This window comes from Nothobranchius furzeri, chromosome 16 (assembly GCF_043380555.1).
Source record: "Nothobranchius furzeri strain GRZ-AD chromosome 16, NfurGRZ-RIMD1, whole genome shotgun sequence".
In the NCBI taxonomy this organism is placed as follows: Eukaryota; Metazoa; Chordata; class Actinopteri; order Cyprinodontiformes; family Nothobranchiidae; genus Nothobranchius; species Nothobranchius furzeri.
In genome coordinates, this window is record NC_091756.1 from 28,563,511 (window position 1) to 28,585,798 (window position 22,288).

General features: G+C 43.2%; 1 protein-coding gene and 1 long non-coding RNA gene across 3 annotated transcripts in view; one reads left to right on the forward strand and one right to left on the reverse strand.

Annotated features, from left to right (window-relative positions):
- arhgap22b (Rho GTPase activating protein 22b) overlaps positions 1 to 22,288 on the reverse strand; it is a 60,892-nt gene that overhangs the window by 30,702 nt on the left and 7,902 nt on the right. Inside the window, exons 2-3 of one of the 2 annotated variants that reach the window (XM_015963621.3) lie at positions 17,912 to 18,111; positions 10,744 to 10,831 (exon numbers count right to left, since the gene is read on the reverse strand). In XM_015963621.3, coding sequence (XP_015819107.1) covers positions 10,744 to 10,831; positions 17,912 to 18,111 — 288 coding nt within the window. Of the gene's footprint in view, positions 1 to 1,060; positions 1,642 to 10,743; positions 10,832 to 17,911; positions 18,112 to 22,288 lie in introns of those variants that run through there. The other variant, XM_054749048.2, reaches the window with a different exon arrangement.
- Positions 15,248 to 22,288, forward strand: part of LOC107388203 (uncharacterized) — a 31,712-nt gene continuing 24,671 nt past the window's right edge. Inside the window, exons 1-3 of the long non-coding RNA XR_001573287.3 lie at positions 15,248 to 15,914; positions 17,943 to 18,149; positions 20,299 to 20,404. This is a non-coding gene — a long non-coding RNA (uncharacterized lncRNA). The remainder of the gene's footprint in view (positions 15,915 to 17,942; positions 18,150 to 20,298; positions 20,405 to 22,288) is intronic.

A 22,288-nucleotide genomic window follows, 5' to 3' on the forward strand; every position in this document is an offset into this window, starting at 1 on the left:
CCTAACTGAGGGTGGCAACTGGTTCCAGAGTAACGGTGCTAGGACTGAGAAAGCCCGGTCCCCACGGGTACGACGCCTAGAACGAGGGACAGCGAGCAGGCCTTTAAGCATCCAGAGCTGGGCCGAACGTGTGACGGATGTACGATGAATGTCAGTCACCGATTGGCTAAGGGGCGGAGTCACCCGTTGCTCTAAAGTTTCCAACCTCGTTCTCCATTTGGGTCGGGAACAGATCACGCCATGCTCGCAGGTGCCACTCAAGTCTTATACTTGACTCCCAACAAGAGGTCAAATCAAAGTACTTGCACAGTGATATCACTTTAACTTTTGTGATGTGTCCTACATTAAACCAAACAGTGATCAACAACTGCAGTTGAGGCCTAAAACTGAAACAACTCGTCCCATTCGGACCCGGACTGAGCAGCCGCAGCTGTGCTCAGAACCAGCAGCTGGATGCTGTCGCTGCCTCTGACATGAATAATGAGGGCCACATGCATCTTATCTAGTTTTTCCTGTAGTATCTGCAGTGGATTTTCTAGTACTCGTAGTCTCCTTCAGACCTTTCTTTTGGTATGTGTTAAAGGAGTGTGTGTGTGTGCCTGCGTGTGTGCGTGCGTGCGTGCGTGTGTGTGTGTGACACTCCTGTCTTCATGTAACTTCAGCTGTATGTTAAAGCATGCAGATGCCAGCTGTGTGTGAGTGAGCAGTCACATTACTGATGACTAGACGGTCATCAGCATGAGGTAAAGCCCAAGCAGATAGCTTCTGGAGGTCTTTGAACACAAATGTGTAAATTTATGTGTGAAATAAAGTATCCCAAATCAGATTTCAACGATTTGCAGCTCTGGTGCTTAAATGTGGTCCTTCAGTGCTTTTTTGTTAGAAGTTTAATGTGCAGGAGCAGGAGGAGACAAGAGGTTGATTTAATGCTAAAATAAAACAAAGTTCATTCTAAATGGGCCTTAAATCTGAGTTTGTGACAGTGTCAAAGCCACCCGGGGCGCTCCACCTCTCTGTCTGCCACACTTGTAAAAACTCTCCAGCATCTGTTTCCCGTTACCTTGGAGATGTTTCTTCAGCCTGTCCGCCTTGCAGCAGACCAGCCCCATGATGGTGGAGTGCCGCGGACTTGATCTGAAACTGGATCTAGGACTGAATCTGGTCTAAAGCTGCAGCATGAAGAAGCGACTCCTCTTGACAACACCGGCTCCGTTTGGAAGCACACATCCAGAAACTGCCAGTTCAGCATGCTCAAAGCCAAATGGAAAAACTTTATCCGTCAGATGAGCCTCCCTTCGTCCTCCTCACTCGCTTTCATTCAGGTTTTTCTTGCAGTTTCTTCCATTGGGCAGAGCAGGTCTGTTTCCGCAGCCCCCCTGTGGAGACGCAAATCCCTGAGGAGGAGTGGAACAAGGCTGCGTCTCTCTGAGTGTCTGTGACTGGGAGATGGGCAGTCCTCCAGTCTTTGTTAAACAAACTCTCTCTCTCTCTCTCTCTCTCTCTCTCTCACACACACACACACACACACACACACACACACACACACACACACACACACACACACACACACACACACACACACACACACACACACACACACACACACACACACACACACACACACACAGAGGGAAAACAGACACCCAGTCCCTGAGACAAACCACTCAGATTTTACTTCTTCCTGGAGTCAGACAGGATGTAGATCCATGTACCAGTGACACAAACCTGAAGCTCCTAACATGCCCCGTGGTGATGCTGGTGTCGCAACCTTTTTCAAACATCTGCAAATGTGCTTATTGAGTCAAATATTCAAGTTTGAAAACCCCAAAGTGACATTCAATCCATAAATATATTGAAAATTATTCTACGTCTTTATTTAATTTAAAAGTTTTCTACACTCTGATGTATTTATTCTAATCTGTTTTCTATTTCAAAAGGTTTTGGGTTCTAAAGTGATGTGCAGGAGCAGGTCAGACTGTATTTTTATATTAAAGGCATGCTATGCAACTTTTCATATGTTTAAATCCTTATCTCTAGCCAGTATGAGCTAAAATGACCCTTTACAGCGTTAATGAAATGTCACTCAGACCCGCCGCACTTAAAACTTGTTGGACTTCTGCTTCCAGCATGATTCCTGCATGTTTTAGATCAGCTGATGTGTTTGATTTAGTGTAGACACTGTTGTTTATCTGTAGACACCAATGAAGGCTGAGGAGACAATTCAGCTGTTAGATTAAGGTGTTAAAAAGAAAAACGCACAGCGAGGGGATACGTTTCACTAACGGGACACTGGGGGGTGCTAGACGGAAAAACAGCCTAGTATCCCTTTAAAAATAGAAAGGTAAGAAATGTCCAAAACTATTTAAACATGTTAAAAATAATAAACAAGTGAAAAGAAGTGTTCACATTTTTAGGCATAGCCATCACTTTACTAATATTACAGATTTTCTCGATAGCTAAAACACAATTCTCAAAACAGTGAACACAAATCTATAACGTCTCAACCAATTTCCCAAACATCGTATTTTCAGGTCAAGATGAAGCTCTACACTCAAAACTGTTCACTCTTGCTGAAAAACCAAACTTTGCACACAGACATCACACACAAGGCCTCAGAAACACACACACTACAACACAGTCTTACACATTGGTGCAATAAATTCAAAACAATATTTGCAAAAATGGCAAGTTATGTTACTCGTGGTTCTTACCCCCAAAAAGAAATGAACAAAAAAGAAGCAAAGTTTACATATCAGTCAGAATTCTGTAGCAAAAGTGATCAAAATATTTAACAAAGATGGAAGAGCAACCATCTTACAGAGACATCCAGGTGGTCTACGTAAGTTACTGTAACATCTCCACAGGAACATCTTCTGATGAGAAGGGTTGAAGCAAATCTCCATGCAAGTTCACTGCAGTTAGCTACAGCAGTAGAAAGCCAAATTGGAGTGACCGTTTACCATGACATGGGTATCGTCCATGAAGGAAGCCTCTCCTAAAGCCCATGCACGAAAAACACACCTAGGATTAGCTAGGGCCCATGCTGAAAGAGAAGAAGACTACTGGGACTCTAGACTCTGGACTGATGAGACAAAGATCACTGTTGTTGGAACTAATGGTTTCTAAATTGTATGGCATTGTAAAGGTGAGGATTTCAAAGAGAAATACATGGTGCCTACAGTGAAGCATGGTGGTGGCGGTGTCCTTATGTGGGCTGCATGAGTGCTGCTGGTGTTTGGGAGCTGCATTTATTGATGGTATCATGAACTCAACAATGTACTGCTCTATACTGAAGGAGAAGATGCTGCCATCACTCCGTGCACTTGGTCGTCGTGCACTTTTCCAACACAACAACGATCCAGAACACACATCTAGAGCTACTGCTGCATTTCTGAAGAAGAATAGGGTGAAGGTGATTGAATGAAGAAGACGAAAATATCATTTCTATAGCGCCTCTCAAGATAAAAATCACGAGGCGCTTCACAAAAACAACCAAAAAAATAAATAAAACATTATTTAGAAAATGTTTAAAAATATATTTAAAATGAGCAAAAAATAGACAATCGTGATTCAAAAAATGTTAAGAAAGAGAGAGTGAATAGGAAAGAGGGAAATCAGTGGATCCTGAGGAAGGTGGAATGGGTGGGGAGAGCAGAATAAAGAGAGAGTTGTGAAGAAGGTCACACAAAAGCCACTTTGAACAAGTGAGTCTTCAGCTGCTTTTTTAAGGAGTCCACTGAGTCCACTGATCTCAGGCTCAGGGGGAGAGAGTTCCAGAGTCTGGGGGCCACAGCAGCAAATGATCTGTCACCTTTGGTCTTTAGCCTGGCGCTGCACAACCAGTAGGCTTTGATCACTGGACCTCAGGGACCTGCTGGGGGTGTAGGGACTAAGAAGATCACCAATGTAAGATGGTGCTTGTCCATGTAAGGCCCTATAGACCAGAACCAGGATCTTGAAATGAACCCTGAAGTTGAATGGCAGCCAGTGAAGCTGGAGGAGAAGCGGGGTGATGTGGGTGTGTTTGGATGACTTGGCCAGAAGCCGAGCACAGGTATTCTGAACCACCTGTAGACGGTTCAGGGAGGTTCTGCTCAGACACGTGAAAAGAGAGTTACAGCAGTCTAAGTGTGAAGAGATGAAGGTGTGGAGAACTGTCTCAAGTTCAGAGCGGGACAGAATGGGACTCAGCTTAGCGATGGAAGAAGGAAGAGCCAACAAGGGAGCTGACATGAGAATCCAGGGTGAGAGCTGGGTCAAAGGTCATGCCAAGATTCCTGACGGAAGGTTTGGTGTGAGAAGCAAGCTGACCAAGAGAGTCTCTGACTTTGGGAACCAGCTTGTCTGGAGCACAGATGAGGATCTCAGGCTTATCTTCATTCAGCTGTAGAAAGCTCCCAGCCATCCAGGTTTTGATAGAGTCTAAGCAGGTGTGTAACAGCTGCAGCTTAGACATCTCATGGGGCTTAAAGGAGATGTACAGTTGGATGTTATCTGCATAAAGATGGTAGGAGATTCTTTTGAAGGAGCTCAGGATGTGCTGAAGATGGAGCAGATAGAGGAGGAAAAGCAGCGGTCCCAGCACAGAACCTTGTGGGACACCATGGGTAAGGGAGGTGGTGGAGGACCTAAACTTGGAGACGGCCACAGAAAAGGGGTGCTCAGAAAGATAAGAGAACCACTCCAGAGCAGTTCCTGATAGGCCTACCCAGTCTCTCTGCATCTCCAGTAGCAGGTGATGGTCAACAGTGTCAAAGGCTGCAGTCAGGTCCAGCAGGACCAGAACAGAACAGTCCCCTGCATCACTGTGAGTCAGAAGGTCATTAGAGACCCTAACAAGAGCTGTTTCAGTAGAATGAGCTCTACGAAAACCTGACTGGAAGCCATCATAGATGTTATGTTGATCAAGAGCAGCTGTGAGTTGTTTAGCCACAACCTTTTCCAAGATCTTGGAGATGAACGGAAGTTTAGAGATGGGTCTGAAGCTGCTATGGAGAGAGGCGTCAAGACTCGGTTTTTTAAGAAGCGGGTGGATTACAGCGTTCTTAAAGTAAGCAGGGACCTGACCAGAAACCAGAGAAGCATTAATTATAGAGAGCACGCTGGAACCGATGGACTGAAAAGCACTTTTAAACAAAGATGAGGGTAAGATGTCGAGGGGGCATGCAGAGGTCTTCATAGAGTTAACTAGTTTGGTTAACTCAGGCAAAGAAACAGGAGCAAAGCTATCTAGGATGATGGGCCTGGTTGGAGTCGGCAGAGGCAGCGATGAGGCTGAAGGAGAGATGCTAGATCTGACCTTATTGACTTTGTCCACAAAGAAAGACAGAAAGTTCTCACAGTCTGCAACAGAGTGGATGGAGACTGTAGGAGAGGCAGGAGAGGCAATGCTGCTGATGGTGTTAAACAGCACCTTGGGGTTCCCTTTGCTCTGGGACACCAGGTTGGAGAAATAGGAAACCCTAGCGTCTCTGACTGCAGAGTTAAAGGATGACAGAAGATCCTTTAGGTGCAGCAGATGGACGTGGAGATGGGTTTCCTTCCACAAACGCTCAATTTTTCTGCATTGGCGCTTTAGGCTGTGAAGGCTGTCATTAAACCAGGGAGTAGGGTTCACTGCAGGAACTGATCTGGTTCTGACAGGACAGATGTTGTCCAGAATGGAGAGGCAGTGCTCGTTAAACTGAGAAGTTAAGGTATCTGGGTCGTTATCAGAAGAACAGGGTGGATCAAAAGCAGCAGAAAAAATTGCTAGCTGTGCTCTCATTAAGAAAACGAGAACTAACCATACGGCGAGCAGGAGGTGGAGACGCAGACACTGACAAGTTAAAGAAAATGCAATGTTGATCTGAAATATAAACGTTCTCAGGACAAACACTGTCAGCATTTAGGCCAAGGGGAAAAACAAGGTCCAGAGTGTGCTCCCTGGTGTGTGTGGGGCCAGAAACATGCTGGGTAAAGCCGAAGGTGTCCATAAGGCTGGAGAAATTCATGGCAAAGAGATTGGAGGGATCATCAACGTGGATGTTAAAGTCACCAACAATCACCAGTCTGGACAGCTTCACAGTGGAGGATAGAAAGTCACTAAACTCCTGAAGGAAAGAACTGTTTGCACCAGGTGGACGATAGACCACAGCACAGTAGAACGGGTTCTTACGCCCGACTTTAATCAGCTGCAGTTCAAAGGAAGCAAGGTGACCAGAGGTTTTAGAGCTACATGGATGATGGTCTCTGAAAACAACAGCTAGGCCTCCACCACGACCAGAACCCCAGGGCTGGCTAAGAAAAGAATAACCACTCGGGCAAAGTTAAATCAGAGCAGAATAATCAGATGTTTGCTGCCAAACTTCAGTCAGAAACAGAAAATCCAGGTTTTTAGACAGAATTAGATCATTGAGCAGGAAGGACTTATTGTTAATAGAGCAGGTATTTAATAGAGCCATGCTGAGAGAGGTGGAGGAATCAGAAACTACAGAAACAGCTGGAGTTAGTGGACGTAAATTAGTAGGGTTAGATCCACGGTGTTTATAAAAACCACTTATGGAGGGAACAGGAGAAACAACTGAGGAATGAGGATAAACCGACCTTAAAAACTTGGACGGAGAAACCGCGCTGCAACGCGGCCTGGCGGGAATGTGGAAGTAGCGCTCAAGTCGCCAAACAAAGGACAAGAAACTAGGAGATCACACCGATGTTTACTGGATAAACACGCTTTAAGAGAAGTCTTATTCTCGCCTGGATTCCTGCTCATTTACCTCTTTTCCTCTGATGTTTTCCCGGGACCGGATAAACATAGCTGGAGGCGCCATGGTTGGAATCGTCGTTTGGCTCCAGGCCAGGGCGCCACTCAGATAAACAAACAGGGAGGTACGTCCTTGGTGCATCTTGGGCGATCGTGAACGAACGGAAGGACAAAAGAGTCTGGTGATCATAGGAGATGGTAGCAGGGACACTACTGAAGAGGATCACAGACAGGAGCAAGGAGGAAAAGAGGAGGTTAGTGGAGAAAAGTTTGAAAAAGTGGCCGATGACCGCGACTAAGCCAAGCACAGGCGCTATCTTGTTACCGACCGGAAGCGCCCTGACCAAGTATGTTTCCTGATCTGAACCCAATCGAACACCTGTGGAGAATTCTGAAGCAGCAAGTTGAGCATCACTCTCCACCCAGCATCCAGGATCTAAAAGAGGTTCTTCTTCAAGAGTGGAAGAAGATAGATGTGGTAATATGTCGCCAACTTGTTCATTCCATGTCTAGAAAACTCGGTGCTGCCCTTCAAAATCACGGTACAGAATACTAGATGAAGTAGATTTTGTTGTGGGGTGTATTCGTTTTTCTTCAACCAGTTTTAGTAAAACTGAAGATTTAGTGATCTAAGTTATATTATTAACTTTAATTCCATGTTGAAGTTAAACACGTGTTCAATAAAACCAGCCTTGTGAAAGTTCTGGAAATTGATCTTTTGTTCATTCAGTTACTGATTAAACTTGTACTTTTTTAGGCGGTGTACTCATTTATGCTGAGCACTGTATATCACAAAACACACACACACACACACACACACACACACACACACACACACACACACACACACAATCAGTCAGTGACAGACTCTAGAAGAAAGGCCGGGCTCCACATCTTTTGTTCCAGCAGACACCACGAGAGGAATCCATCAAGTGATAGATGAACGTCCACCTTCATCTCTGACCCATGTGGCCTGAACAATGAGGGGTTATCAGTCTAGAAGTCCTCATCAGCCACCAGACTTTTCCATTCAACGTATATTATTCTACTTGTAGAGGCAGCCGAAGTCACAACGTTTAATTTATCCTAAATCTTTGATTACCAACCCTGAGAGGTTTGGGGACACTTTGTTATATAAATTTGGTGATCAGCTGATGAATTACAGATTCAGATCAATTATAGTAATGATCTTCAGATCTTATCTGATCACAGCCAAGGCCAGACCTCACAAAGCCTGCTGAGGAACAGGAGAGGAAGCGCCCGGCTCCGATCTACAGTCTGAAACTTTAAGCCTATTCATTTCATACAACAGCCCTCGTCGCTGTAAGCCGATTACAGACTGGAGAAAGAAAATCAGAGTAACTCATCTTTCTTCCCTGAGGAGCCAGCAGCACCAGATCTATCGGGTCGATGTTTCTTCATCAGTTATTCATCTGAAGCAGGTTTCTGCTGAAGTCAGCCTCTCTCTTTCCACCTGACTTGTTTTCCTCCTCCAGCGGTCAGCCTTTCCCCCTCTCCTCTCCTCTCCTCTCCTCTCCTCTCCTCTCCTCTCCTCTCCTCTCCTCTCCTCATCAGGTCTGCAGGCCTGTCAGCACGCCTGAAGCTGGCGGCGGTTCACACTTTTCTGTGATGTTGACTGGCTATAAACAAAACACACAAGCCTGTCCTCCACTCTAAACACGAGCAGAGACCCAAGAGCAAACGTTAAAATAAAGAGCAATGTGCAAGAAATGGACGGTGAAGCCCCTGGTAACGCTCCTGAAGACAACTTGGTGGAAAAAGTTAGTTCCTTATCTTATCAACACGTGTTCTGAATCTCATGGAAAACAAAACAATCGAATAAAGAGAAAACAATGAAAACCTGTGAAACTATTCATGATTCTGACCTGGTGTTTGTTTGCTCTGATGCTCTTCAACGTTGTAAAGATGATCTAAACGTGAAGTTTGGTCAGGAACACCAGGCTGGGATGTTAGGCAGCAGTTCATCAAAGTTTGATGAAAAATGCCGTTTCATCTCCCCCTTTGGAGCTCTCAGGAAACTTTCGGCTTAAACAGCTCGCAGAAATCACCGAACTCAACCGGCGGTTTGATTTCCTTCACAGATTTTACTCAATGGCAGTTTGAAGTTATTTTCTAAGATCAAACTCTTTTTGCCTCCACAACATTCTGAGTCCAAATAGAGCTGTTGCATCACACGTGAAGTATTCATGCCATTTCCCTCTGTTGAATGATTTTCTGCTAAATCGTCTCGGAGTGCAAAGATTACACCTCCAAGCATCAGGTCTGCACTTACGGTTTAAATAATCTCCTCAAAACAGGAAGTGAAGGGTCCTTTCAACTTGCCTAGCCATCCAGCCCCATGGCAATGCTCCCATAACCCCACCCCCTGAGAATTCTAGCCGAGCCAATCAACTGAGTTTCTCATAAACAACGAAGATGGCGTCTGAAGCGGAGTCCGCTGCAGCTCTTTCCTCTGATCTAAATGACTTGAGCACGTCTCTAAAACCACAAGAAGAAGCGCTATAAGCCGTTCTTCTAAAGAAAGATGTTTGTGCCGTCGCCAGATGCCATCTTTGACTACAGCTAAAAAACCAAAAGCGATATAGTCGTCATTTCCAACTTTTTCTGATTGGTTATTTTTAAACTGGCTAGTCCCGCCCCTCATGGTGCTCTCTGTCTGAGAGTACCGACTCGTCCTCTGTGCAGAAGAGGGCGAGTCTGGCAGGCCAGGCAACAGAAAACAATGAATAAGAAAGTTTTTCCACTCAAAGTTGAACACTTTCCTAAATCTGACTTTTATACAATAACTGTCATCGTCTCTGTCGTCCTTTCACTAAATATTTACTGACAGGAATTTAAAGGCACAGGTGTGTGGTTTCCATGGTAACACAATGATGCTCTGATGGTTATTATGGTGATTTTAATGAGGCTCTGATGGTGAACACGGTTACCCAAATGAGCCAGTGCCAGCAGCTTTAACATTTCTGTTGATCTTGACTGTAGTGACAGGTTGACATTCAGCAGTTCTTTCATTTTGATTATTACAAAGGGGAGGCTGGGATGCTTAACAGTAAAACTTCTTCAAAACGTTTCTATTTAATTTTAAACTTAATTTACAATAAATTATAGATCTTTCTCAATAAATTCCTTAATATTTTTTGACTTGGTATGAACATGAATGCTCTGAACATGCAGATCACATCAGACTCACATTTTCATTCATGCTAATTTCAGGCAGTGTGACTTAAATGTAATAAAAATAAATAAACAGCTTCTTCTTTTCCTTAAAATCTATAGTTTTCTATTGCACACATTACGTGAACAATGTGACTAATATGACCTGCAAGTCATTATTATTATTATTATTCTGATTTACTACAGCAATCAATTTCCCTCTGGGATTAATAAAGTATTTTTGAATTTGAATTTGAATTGAAGACAAATGTGAAAAATGTTTGATATTGATTTAGTGAAACCACGGGAAGTCAAACTAACCACACTTAACCTTTGGCTGCAGGCAAACCCTTCTGTCTGTCTGCTGTGAGCTTGTGAAGCGTGACCACTCTAGTGCTCCTGAAATCCATCATCTCATAGCTGCTCTGGATGATGGAGGAGTTTATTTCCTCTCCATGGTCTTGTAGGTAGTTTTTATTCTCGTAATCTGTACTCCTGATGTTTGCCAGCTCTGAGGTGAGAAGGCGTGGATGCAGGATGTTGGACAACATCGCCATCTGCTGTCCAACAACAAGAACTTTTATCAAAATAGACAGCTTTCAGACCAGTTCACATGTATACAAAGATAACTTTCACATTTTAAAATGCTCTCCATCACTCAAAATATCATTGCTAAACCTCACTATTTAATCTAATCCGAGTCCCTTAAAATGTAGAAACAAGCAGGTAGAGATGAAGAAAGTATCTGGGTATGAGAGGCGAACGCGTCGCAGGGCCAAATGATGTATTTACTATAAACCTTCTCTGTGCTCGTGTCTAGATCTCACCTGGTATGATCTCAAACAGGTGTCTTCCTGGTTCATCTGGGTTTGCTGTGAGCTCGTTCACCTGGCATCCCTGCAGAGGTATAACACCCTGAAACAAACCAGCAGTTATCAGTCTTTATAATGTTTCTTTACAATGAAAGAGATTATCTTTAGCTTTGCATGTGCGACATTTTAAAACAAGGCTCCTCTCGTCTTCCATATTTCTTCTCTCTCCTTAGTTTCTTCTTATTACTCATCTCTTTACGCCTCAAACACTTGAAGTAGCCTCTTCTTTGATTGAAGTGGGATGCACACAGATTATCGGAATACATTATCTGATCAATACCCATTTAGTTTTGAAAACTTGGGCCAAGCAAGCTGAGGAGGTGCCAGCGTCTGTGGGTCGGAACGTTAATCTTCACACTGGCATCCTCCATCAAACAGGCATAGGAGTCTGCCAAAATGCCTCGGCCAGAAGGGGCCGGGCTGTCGTCAGCATTAGTCGCTATGGCAACAAATGGAAGGAGTGGATGGACAGAGCTCAGGGGCAGGGCAGTACGGGTGTCCCAGGGGAGCTGTGTGCACAGAATAACACAAGTAGCAGGCCAGAGATGAATGAGGAAAAGAACAAAGCAACATAATCTGAGAACACAAAACACACACACACACACACGTTGACATGGATGATAATTAGTCAAAAGAAGAAGCTTAATATCTAATAAACTCACAGAAAATTGTTTCCAGTGTTTACCAGATGAAGGCCTCTACACAGTCCAGCAGCAACACTGGACTGTTCCCAGCTCTAACCCTAAAGCAGATGTTTCTACAACATCCAAAAATGAAGGAAGGAGACTGAAAGTTTTTGGTCAAACTGCCAAAACAAAGGATTTTTCACTTGAAGAAACAAAAAACCAAAACAAGCAGGTGACAAACGTCCTGTTTGTTGTTAGCGTTTGCTAACGCTAATTTGGATAAGCTGTGTGTTCCTGTTGATAAAGATGAAAACTGAGTTCATTGAAGTTCTAAAAACCTTCCCCATTGTGAGAAGTATGACAAGCCACTTTATCATTATTTATCATAACAAATCGTCAAATCCCAGCATCCATTGTTTCATTCTTTTATTTTAAGGCTATTTTCACACTAAAACTTCAGCTAAGTTTCAAATCAGAAAGTCAAAGAAAAAGAAAGATATCATTAGGAAAACGTAGAATTCTTGTTACGGAATGAGTTTAAAGATGACGTTAACTAATGTATAATAGTTGTTCTTTTTGAGACATGATCGGTCTCTGAGTTTCACATACATGCTGAACTTCAACTCCTAGTCGCTGCATTAGAAGAAACCGGATGGGAAAAAGCCCAGGTCAGGAAAAAAAAACAAAAAAAAAACACAGATCTACGTCACACTGTACATTTGCTTCCACGGACTCATTTATCTTGGCTCATACCCATGTTGATTTAGCATCCAGGAAAGTGCAGCGTGCATCTTGACTAATAGAAGCTAGCCGTTAGCATTAGCAACTCCACAAGATAGCAGAACACATTTAGGCTTTTGTGATTGGTGGGGAAAAGAAGAATCACATTGCATTTAGCCAGTCAGAAGAAAGATGTCCCAATGTCAGGAATATTGTTGAGTAACACTCCAAATTAAGCTTGAACTCATTAAGCTAACTGTTGTGCCTGTTGCCAAAACCTTAAACCATTTCACACGGTTTACTCTACACATTCTCATTCTTCAAACACATTCTGCACTCTAATGTACATGTCGTCCATAACGGGAAACACAGGTGGCACACATTTACCCACAACATGAGCACAAATGTCATTGATTGAGCACAATCAGTAAAAATAGATTTCACTTGTTTCAAATGAGCAATATAAGCAAGTTCAGAGAGCAAACAGGTTGTTGAAGGTGGGAATGAGAAAGTGTGACAATGGATAGAAGAATTAATGTAAGAGGACAAGGATTCGAGGTGGGGGATGACGAGCAGGGCAAGATAGAGAAAGAGGAGGACAAAGAGGAAGAGCAAGAGCAAGACAAAGAGTGGACATATCCAATGAAATTTGAGCAACGATCATAGACCATGTTGTTGTCCATGGGCTGACAATGAGGGAGGCAGGACTTAGAGTGCAACCCATATGTGCAACCCAATTTGAGCCTCAGGAGGGAAAATATTGCATGTGATGTCTATGAAGTGCTGTGGCCTGACCCAGCCCATAGACAAGAAGAGGCCCGTTGATAACATGTTTAGTCCTTTGATGTTTTTCATTTCATGTGTGTTTTTTTTCCACTGTCATTGAACACTGTAGCACAATGGACTGCATGCTGTATGGTACAATAAACAAACTGTATGGCCCTGAACATTGTGCTTTCTATTTTTTGGTGTATTGTTTACTGACTGCTCGATGGTGTATGTAATTTTGAGTACCGTATTTTCTGAAGTATAAGTCGCACCAGCCATAAAATGTATAATGAAGAAGAAATAAACATATAAAAGTCACACTGGACTATAAGTCGCATTTTGGGGGGAAATTTTATTATTTTTCTTACAAAATCTGAGACCAAGCATTTCACATTGCAAGACAAGTACAGGTAACAATAACAGAATGAACAACCAGCTGTTGCATCAGCGGTATGCGCAACAGCGCGCCACGGTCTCCAGCAGAGATTGGCGGTATTTCAAACTCTCCCAGCGGGACAGGGGAGCTCATTCCTGGTCCGGAGCCGGCCCGCAGAAGCGCGGTATAGCCTACATAATTTTGTATATAAGTCGCTCCGGAGTATAAATCACAGGACCGGCCAAACTATGAAAAAAAGTGCGACTTATAGTCCAGAAAATACGATAATTTGTTTATGATTTGAGAGTAGTGTTTGATTTTGAGCACAGCTAAAACTGTTTTGAGGCGAAAGTTTGATTTTGCAAGAGGAATGAGAGGTTTTGTAAATCGTGCTTGAAGCTGAGGTTTTGTGTTTAATGTTTTGAGAAAAGGGAGCAAGGTTTCAGGAATTGTGCTTTGGCAATTGAGAAAAACTATAATACTGTGGGTTGTGGAGGGTCATGTGAAGTGGGCGTCTGTGACAGGCTAATGGTAAACCAAAACTTCACATCAGAATATTTACCTTTAATTGGTATGTGGTTTTTATTCAACTTTCGCTTATGGAACAAAGAAAAAAAACATGTTTCTATACCTAACAAAGCTCTTAATGAGGCTGCTGAGTATTCTGAGCACTAATCTGTTGTCTGATAACTGGAGTCCTTTTGCTCTGCAGTGGATGTACCTCAGTGTGATGAGGAGAAAACCTTTAAAGATCCTCAGTCAGCATTGTCTTTCCTGCTGCCAATAATCACATCCTTTAATCTTGGTGGGGGGTGGGGTGGGGGGTCTTATGCTCCTACAATTGGACTGCACCCTTTTCCCCCTCACACTCACCGTGGCCTCGAATTTCCTATCGATTTGAAGACAAGAAAGTGCAAAAAGGGTAGAATGACACAATCACACGTTCACTTTTTGGAGGGGTGGGGGGATGGGGATGAGGGGGGGGGTTGCAGCTTGAATCCACAGGAAGTTGTAAATCAATACAGGCTGAATGAGCATTGGCAAGCTGTGATTGAAGGCAGGTTGTCGGAGGCTTTAGTCTGTGTGTGTGTGTGTGTGTGTGTGTGTGTGTGTGTGTGTGTGTGTGTGTGTGTGTGTGTGTGTGTGTGTGTGTGTGTGTGTGTGTGTGTTTGGTGATAGGAGCAGGAGGACAGTGATGGCTGCTGCCAATGTGAAAAGGGAGGCAGAGTGGAGCCTGAATGGATCAATACTTGTCGAGATTTCATCAAGAACTAGGAAAGGCGATTATTAGGGACATTCAAAAGGAGCAAGCGTGTGTTCCTGGATTACATCATCATCACATCCTGTTACAGCTACAGCTGAGCCTGTCAGAGTTGTTGAGTGTCCACCCTCGCATCATTTTCCATCCATGGTAAAATACGAGTCAACAGCATATCTCCACTAAAGACAGATGGTGAAAATGGTAGGTATTTGATATAATGCCTTCTTGGGTGCTACAATCTCCCAAGACCCTTAACAACACACCAGGCATTTACCCAAGCACACACACATTCACAGGCTGATGGTGGTGTGATGATTGGCAGCAGGAAAGACAAGGACGTTCATCCACAGCACAGGCCAAATGGCCTATAGGATGGTGGCTACATAAGGATAGGTCTGGGAAGGCTTCCACTATGAAACCTAGAGCCACTCTACTCTGGTTACTCATCACTCTGAACTGTCCACATTTGTCTTAACCTTGGTTTGGTTCTTTCATTGCACATTTCTAACAATAAACTTCCTTGAGCTTTCCTCGTGTTTCGGATACATTTTCATAGTATTTTAATACTTTACTGTCTTTTCTTTGCTAACTATATTGCTTGTTGTAAACTAAATTGACACAACCCTTGTTGTTGATATTGACACTGATGTTAAAGACTTTACTGCAGGCCATAAAAGTCCTTGCAATTTCAATAGTATTACCTCTCTGCCAAGGCCGTTTGGGAGCAATTTACACCTTGAGATAGAAATCTATTTGCTGATTACTAATGTAGGACAGCTATCTCCTAGAAGATCACGCCAGCTAGCATTAGGCTACTGCATGATGGAACCTTACCCCTACTGCACACTGAAAGCATCAGCGGCGCGGAACGGCAACAGAAAGGTTTGCTCGCCGTTGAGGGTCTGACCTCATGAGGAAATTACTATGCAGTGATTTTCTCCAAAATGACTGTGCTTAAATTGCTCTGAAAAGGCAGATAATAACATCAGTGCCAAGAGACACTTCATTTCCCATGATGCTTTGCATAGGGAAACAATATGATGACGTCACCGCCAAGGCGGAGCACGGTTCTGTACATGCGCAGAACAAACCACAACAACCAGCTCAAAACTATAAGTTTCAGTGAAAAACGAAACTTAACTGTTCCTTGTCCAGTATCACTGGCTGTAAAAGGACGCTCATTACTGCTGCTCTGATCAACGTGAGCAGATCAAACACCGAACGCTGAAAAGCTGGGTTGGAAACCCAGCAAGCAAATCTACTTTTTCTGCATTCCTCCAGCTGAGGTGAAGGAAACGATCGCTGACTGATAAACTCCAACTCCATCAGGACCTGACTGGGAACGAGCGGAGCCCATCCCGCTCTCAGAGACGCTGTAAGTTGTCAAACTCAGCACAAAGAAACTTTGCTCTCTCTGTCCAGCTGATTCCGTGGAGAGACACTCGTGGGGAGGAACAACGGAGTAAATCATCTGACCAGGGACGCCTTGCTTTGCCCGGAACAGCTGTTTTGCTCCTGCAAGTTTTATCTCATTCTCTCTTTTTATCTTTCTCGTCTCTTATAGTTCACAATAAGCAGTCGACCGCGTGACTTGCTTCAAATTATCAGACGGTTTTCTCTATCTTCCGTAATCAAACACGTTATAGATATATACCGTGAAGTAAGATCTTTTGTTTATTGTTTATTTAATCTGGGTGTGTCGGTAAGCTGTGGCCAGGCTGCATCGGCTCTGTTAGATTAAATAATTTACAAGTGACCTTTGTTGTTTAAGAGTCTAAACTTTTGAAGTGTTGAAGTTTAAGTTTTGCTGTGATTTTAAGCCACTAAGTGTTCGGGAAAGGAGAACTGGACAAGGGAGGGGAGAGCCACACACACTCACAGCTTACAGCACACAGCTCAAGGACACTCTCCCTGCACACCTGCTCTGGAAAACAAAGCATTCATTGATTACACACACACACACCACACACAGCCACTCACACACACACACTCATACGTGTTTTTATGGTTTGTCGGGGACTCACCACTGAAACAAATCCATCACGTGGGGACATCCTCCATTTTACACACATTTTCAATTATAACATTGTTTTGCATTATTAATCTCCTTGTTAATTAAATGTTATAAAATTCAGATTTGTCTCCAATAGATTTCTTGTGTCGATTTAAAGTCTCTGCTCCTCTGGTCCACGATCTTCAAGAAAGACTGATAAGAGTTTTGGATTCATTTCCCTTTCTAATTAAAGGGATGGTGCCCCGTAGATACGTAAGAGTATCTTAATTAATTAATACATCGGTAAATATTCCCATATTTACAGAGTTTATTGAAGAATCCAAAAGTAATTAATTAATTACTAATTACTCGCTCCTAATTACCCCAACATCGCGACAATCGCTGCACTCCGGAGCACACCGGGAGTCTCAACCACAAAGCGGCTTCTCCGCTGTGCTCCTTGCTCGACCCACAAGATCCCTCAAGTTTATGCTGTCCGCCATTAAACCAAAGAGAAGGAAATTGTGTTTGATATCACTGTTTGATGTCATATATGATGTTGTTCCTCTCCACTGCCAGGATTAAAGCCATAAAAACACACCACTGCACTTCTGGAATGGTGCAGGGAGTAAATAAGCCGTTAGGTCACTTGTATTGACTTAATCTACATAGATAGGAAGTTGCATCGCTGCAATAGACTTTAATTTTGAAATTACCCGGGGTTTTACATTGAAACTGTCTGGTTTGAATCACTCCCAAAGACTCTAATGCAGGGGTGGGGAACCCTGGTCCATCAAGGGCCGGTATCCAGCATATTTTAGTTTCAACCCTGCTTCAACACACCTGATTTTAATCAGCAGGAGCTTCACAGGCTTCTGTAGAGCCTGATGAGCTGCTGAACTGAATCAGAAGTGTTAAAGCAAAGACATGCAGGATGCCAGACCTGGAAGACCAGGGTTCCCCACGCCTGCTCTAATGGATGTTATCTGAAGCAGCTGCCGTTCTGGAAGGCTGATGCTTCCAGTGTGCAGTAGGCTTCAGGCCTGGATGGGCTGTTGTGCTTCAAATGGTAAAATATTTAACATTAATGGGAAGTCCACTGCTTTGTTGATATTCTTCTGAAGACTTTGCTATGATCCTGCATTCACCTCCTGACGGGTCTTTCCAACGTGAATGGGTGCTATGGCGGCTTTGATTCGACTGGTTGAATTCGGACTGTCAGGTTATCGATGGATGAGTCATGTGATAATCTCAACAACATTTTTTAGAAAAAGAACTTAGAAGTGTTTCAGATTAAATAAACCAAACTAATTCCATAATAACATTCATACTTTCACTACAAGATCGACATGATTCTGCCTGATTTTGATACTCCTTACCTGTGGTTTGGTTTCTTCTTCGTCTTTGTAGAAATAGAGCTGGTCTGAGCGCAGCACAAACCATCGAAGCTGCCAATTCTTCATGATACTGCGCTGCTTCTTCAGCCATCCGGTCTTCAGCGCCCCCTCCTGGAGGCTAGGGGAACCCGGCCGGCAAGAGCCTCGTGACACCTCTCCCATCACCATGCTCTTTGACCTGGCTGCGAACACACACATACAACAACAGCATGTTTTTCTGGTGTGTATTCAATAAAAGTCATATAAGGGTGGACTAAGGATCTCCATTGTCTTCTGTTTGAAGATAGCGCTTCAAGCCATTGTGTTTTTAGAGTATCGATTGGTATCTTTATGGTGGAAAATGAATGTTTTAGTAAACAACAGCGAGGTAAGAATTACATGAATCACAAAATGAAGGAGTTGAAAGAATGATCTTTGTGAATGTAAGTGTATTAGTCAGGACAATGTAACAGTCTCTGGGTAGATGGTTGTTTTGGGTTCAGTTTCTGGGCTTTTGTCAAGTCTAGCAATAAGTACCGTGCTGTAATAGAGGATCTCCCGCTTTAAAGATTATCCTGTTTTCGTCAAACCTCAGTGTTTCAATGCAGCTAACAAATTTTAGGGCAGCATTGCTCAAAAGATTAGGGCAGATGTCCTTTGATCAGAAGGAGAGGGGTTTGGTTCCACATCCCAGTGGACCAAAACTCCCCAGCTAAAAACACGGAGCCCTAAACATTGCCCCCAGGTAGCAGCCCGCCACACCTCAGGGATGGGTCAAAGCCACACTGGAGGGGTTTCTAGCCCCATTTTCATGGTCTATTCAAGGTCAAAGGTCAGACATTCTCCTTCAGCACTTTCTGCTAGAATTCATGGTTCTATTAATAACAGCAAGTGGCCCGGGTCCTGAAGCTGCAGAGCAGCCCCAGACCATCATACCACCATTTCCATGTCTGATTGTTAAATCATGCAGTGATGTTGTTTTTCTGAAATGCAGCGTTAGTTTTACTTCAGATGGAACGGGACACACAGAGAAAAGAAAAGACCACCTACTGCCCCAGGCTGCTGCGCCTCTAAATGAGGAACGAGTGGGACTGCACAGCGACAGAAATAACAGAGACAATTGCACAGATTATGAGGAGAAGGAATCTAAACACACACACACACGCACACACACACACACAGTACAGGCTAAGGTGATGGGGATTCCCCCATTCTATACTAGAGGTCCTTGGATTAGATTTATTGTTTGCTGCCTCAAGACAAGCAGAGCAATGGAGGTGATTCAGTGCAGATAATAGGACCACATGGGACCGGCCGACTGTGTGACTGACTGATTCTCAGCAAATGTGTGTAACCTGAGCTCAGTCAAAGACAGGGTCATCAGGCGTGGCAGTGTCAGAGCTCCTGCTCAAACCACAATCCCTATTAATGTTACACACACACACACACACACACACACACACACACACACACACACACCCAGCACAGGGGCAAAGCAGAGGGCGGCAGAATAGAAAGAGGGTAGAAAATCAATATTTCTCTCTTTTTATCGCTCCACCTTGGTTCTTCCAACATATCTACAAAGGTTTGAGAACATGGTTTGTGTCATTCCTAATGCTTGTCACAGCCTGTTGATGGTCTCCAGTGTGAAACAAAAGCAGAATTTAAAAAATCAACTTAGCTGGTTTTACTGCACAATAGTTCCTGGATGAAGGCAGGGAACCCTGATGGAAGGTTTAAGAAGAACTGATCCAGCGCTGGTGCACACTGAGGGGAATTAGAGTCTAGTAATTATCTTCTCTCATGGTCAAATAATCAATTGTTTCTATGACAATATTTACGACCGCAGCTTTGCAGTAGAAGCTAATGTGCTCTTTTTGTTTATCAGTGTTTGCAGCAGAAATCGATGTCACCAAAACGCTGGGCTAGCCAGCTTAAGGCTCAATTGTCCTAAACTAAGATATGCATTTGGTTTTTCTTTAACGTGTTTGTTACATTTAGGATGACAGCCACCCTTTATGAATTTGGGTGGTGACTGAATGTGCATTTACATTTGTCTTTTGCAAAATAAACGGACACGGCAGCCGAATAATTAAAACATGACAGAAAAAACAAATAAAATCAACAGAAACAATAATAAACATGGGATCCGCACAGCTCACAGAAAACACATCAAGTAGTCAGCACCCTTCTTCATCCATGTAAAGAAAATCACATATCTCCCAAACCACTGGGTAGGTTTTAAAGGCACACTTGGCAACTGTGCTCACTTTTAGCACCCCCTAGTGTCTGATATTAGTTATCTGTGGTCAAACCAAAAATTAAATCTATCTCCATGCTGTACATTCGCCTTTTAACACCATAATCTAACTGCTGACATTTCTCCCCAGCCTCCTCAGTGTCTACAGGAGTGATTCATCACTAAATTGAACAAATCAGCTGTGTTCCTGATCTAAAACATGCAGGAAGCGTGCTGGAAGCAGACTGCAGCACCAGGTATGTCCGCTCCAGGTATGTCAACAGAGTGGCTCACCACTCTGAAGTTGCAAGTGGAATATTCTGGCCACAGAGGGTGGTGGGGTCTGAGTGACATGTCATTAACCATGTAAAAGGTCATTTTACCGCATACTGGCTCAAGAAAATGATTTAAAACTATGAAAAAGTTGCAAAGTATGGCTTTAAAGAGAAATCTGAGAAAGAGTTTACAGGATGCGCATCTGCAACTGAGAACCTGTCGAGTCAGCCCAATGAAAGACGGCCACCAAAGCTGATCAACATTCATTTTTATTACATGAACTGGATAATTAGCTTCATGATAACAGTCAAGAGTTCCTTCCATCACAAACTCCGTCCACCAACACATCGTGTGGTGCGTTATTTCATGAAGTCACCAAAAGGTTAAAACTCTATTCTCACATTAGATGATTTTGGTTTAAAGCTCCAGGTGAACAGAATTGTGTAAAGAAAGGCTAGACTATGGCTCCAGCTCTTTTCAGTTCTGTTTTTATCACTTTCTTCTACTTCAGCAGAACAAACACACGCAGGCTCACAAAGGGGATTACTCTTATCATCAGTAGTAGCACAGCACATTTCTGCAGTCTCAGTCAAATTAAAGAACTCTGGGACAGGAGACGTGTTTTAGATGGCTAGTTCCCAGATGTGCGCTCATTGTTTGTGAAAACTGTGTCAATTATAAAATCATTGCTAAATAGTCTAGGCTGCTGATTGCTGTTTGCTTATTTACATTTAAATTGATTTTACTTCCCACTGGTTGGTCACAGCACAGTGTGCCACAAAGGGAGACACTCCCCTTTGTAAAGTCAGCTATGGGTCCAGACTGCATCACTCCATCAACAGGGGATGTACACGTTTACCAGTGGGCTCATAAAAGGAAATCATTTACAAATACTGCATGGAAGATAGAAGCAGCAATGTAGAAAATGAAATGATCACACCTGGGAACAATGAAACGGTGCATACTGGCTTCACAATTACATCCTCAGTTTTTGTAATTGTTGCAGTGAGAAACAACTTCAAAGGGATGAGAAAATGTCCTATGCAGATCTCCGAACTATAAAATAGAAACAGGAAGTTGATGACCAACTAAAGATCAGTGGAAACATTTACTGCAGTCAGTGGCGGATTTAGCAATTTGGGGGCCCAAAGCAAACACAGACATGTGGCCCCCTTACACGAAATTTTCGACAATCTTATCTTTAACTGGACTAGCGAAACTCTCCCCTCTTCTGACATGAGTTATTTTCACTTTTTATTAGTCCTCCTCTTTTTTCCTGTCTTTCCCTCCCTTTGAGTGCCTTCAATATTTGCTCTGCTTTCTTCTTCCTGTCAGTGCTCCTGTGCTTTTGCCTGCGTTTTTTTTTCTTCTATTTTCCATTTTGGTCTATGGTTTCCTCCCTTTAAACAATTTCCATTGTCTTTCCTTTTCTGCTTATTTTGATGTTTACATAGAAAAACGACGTCACTTTTGGAAGTGAAGATAAAAGTTTTTTAAAGCAAGCTGCTTCTTTCTCTTATTGGAGCCACTAGGATAACTCCATTTCATGCTTAATTTTTTGACTACTGCTTCGAGTTTGTTACGAACACTCCCGCCTCTCTTCTTCTTCTTCTGCGTTCTCTTCTTCCCATTTGTGGTCTCATTGCACTTAGCAAACAACTATTTGGTGCATTATTGCCACCAGCTGGATTGGAGTGGAATGACGACCAATCACTTCCTGTATGTGCATCGGCGTCTTAAAGGAATAGTCCATTGTGGCATTACAGTTTTTCTCAAATGCTAAAACACATTTCACAAACGTTTCCTCCATGATCCCCAATGTCTAAACACAACACCCTTTTCTAAAACTACATAAACACAACCAC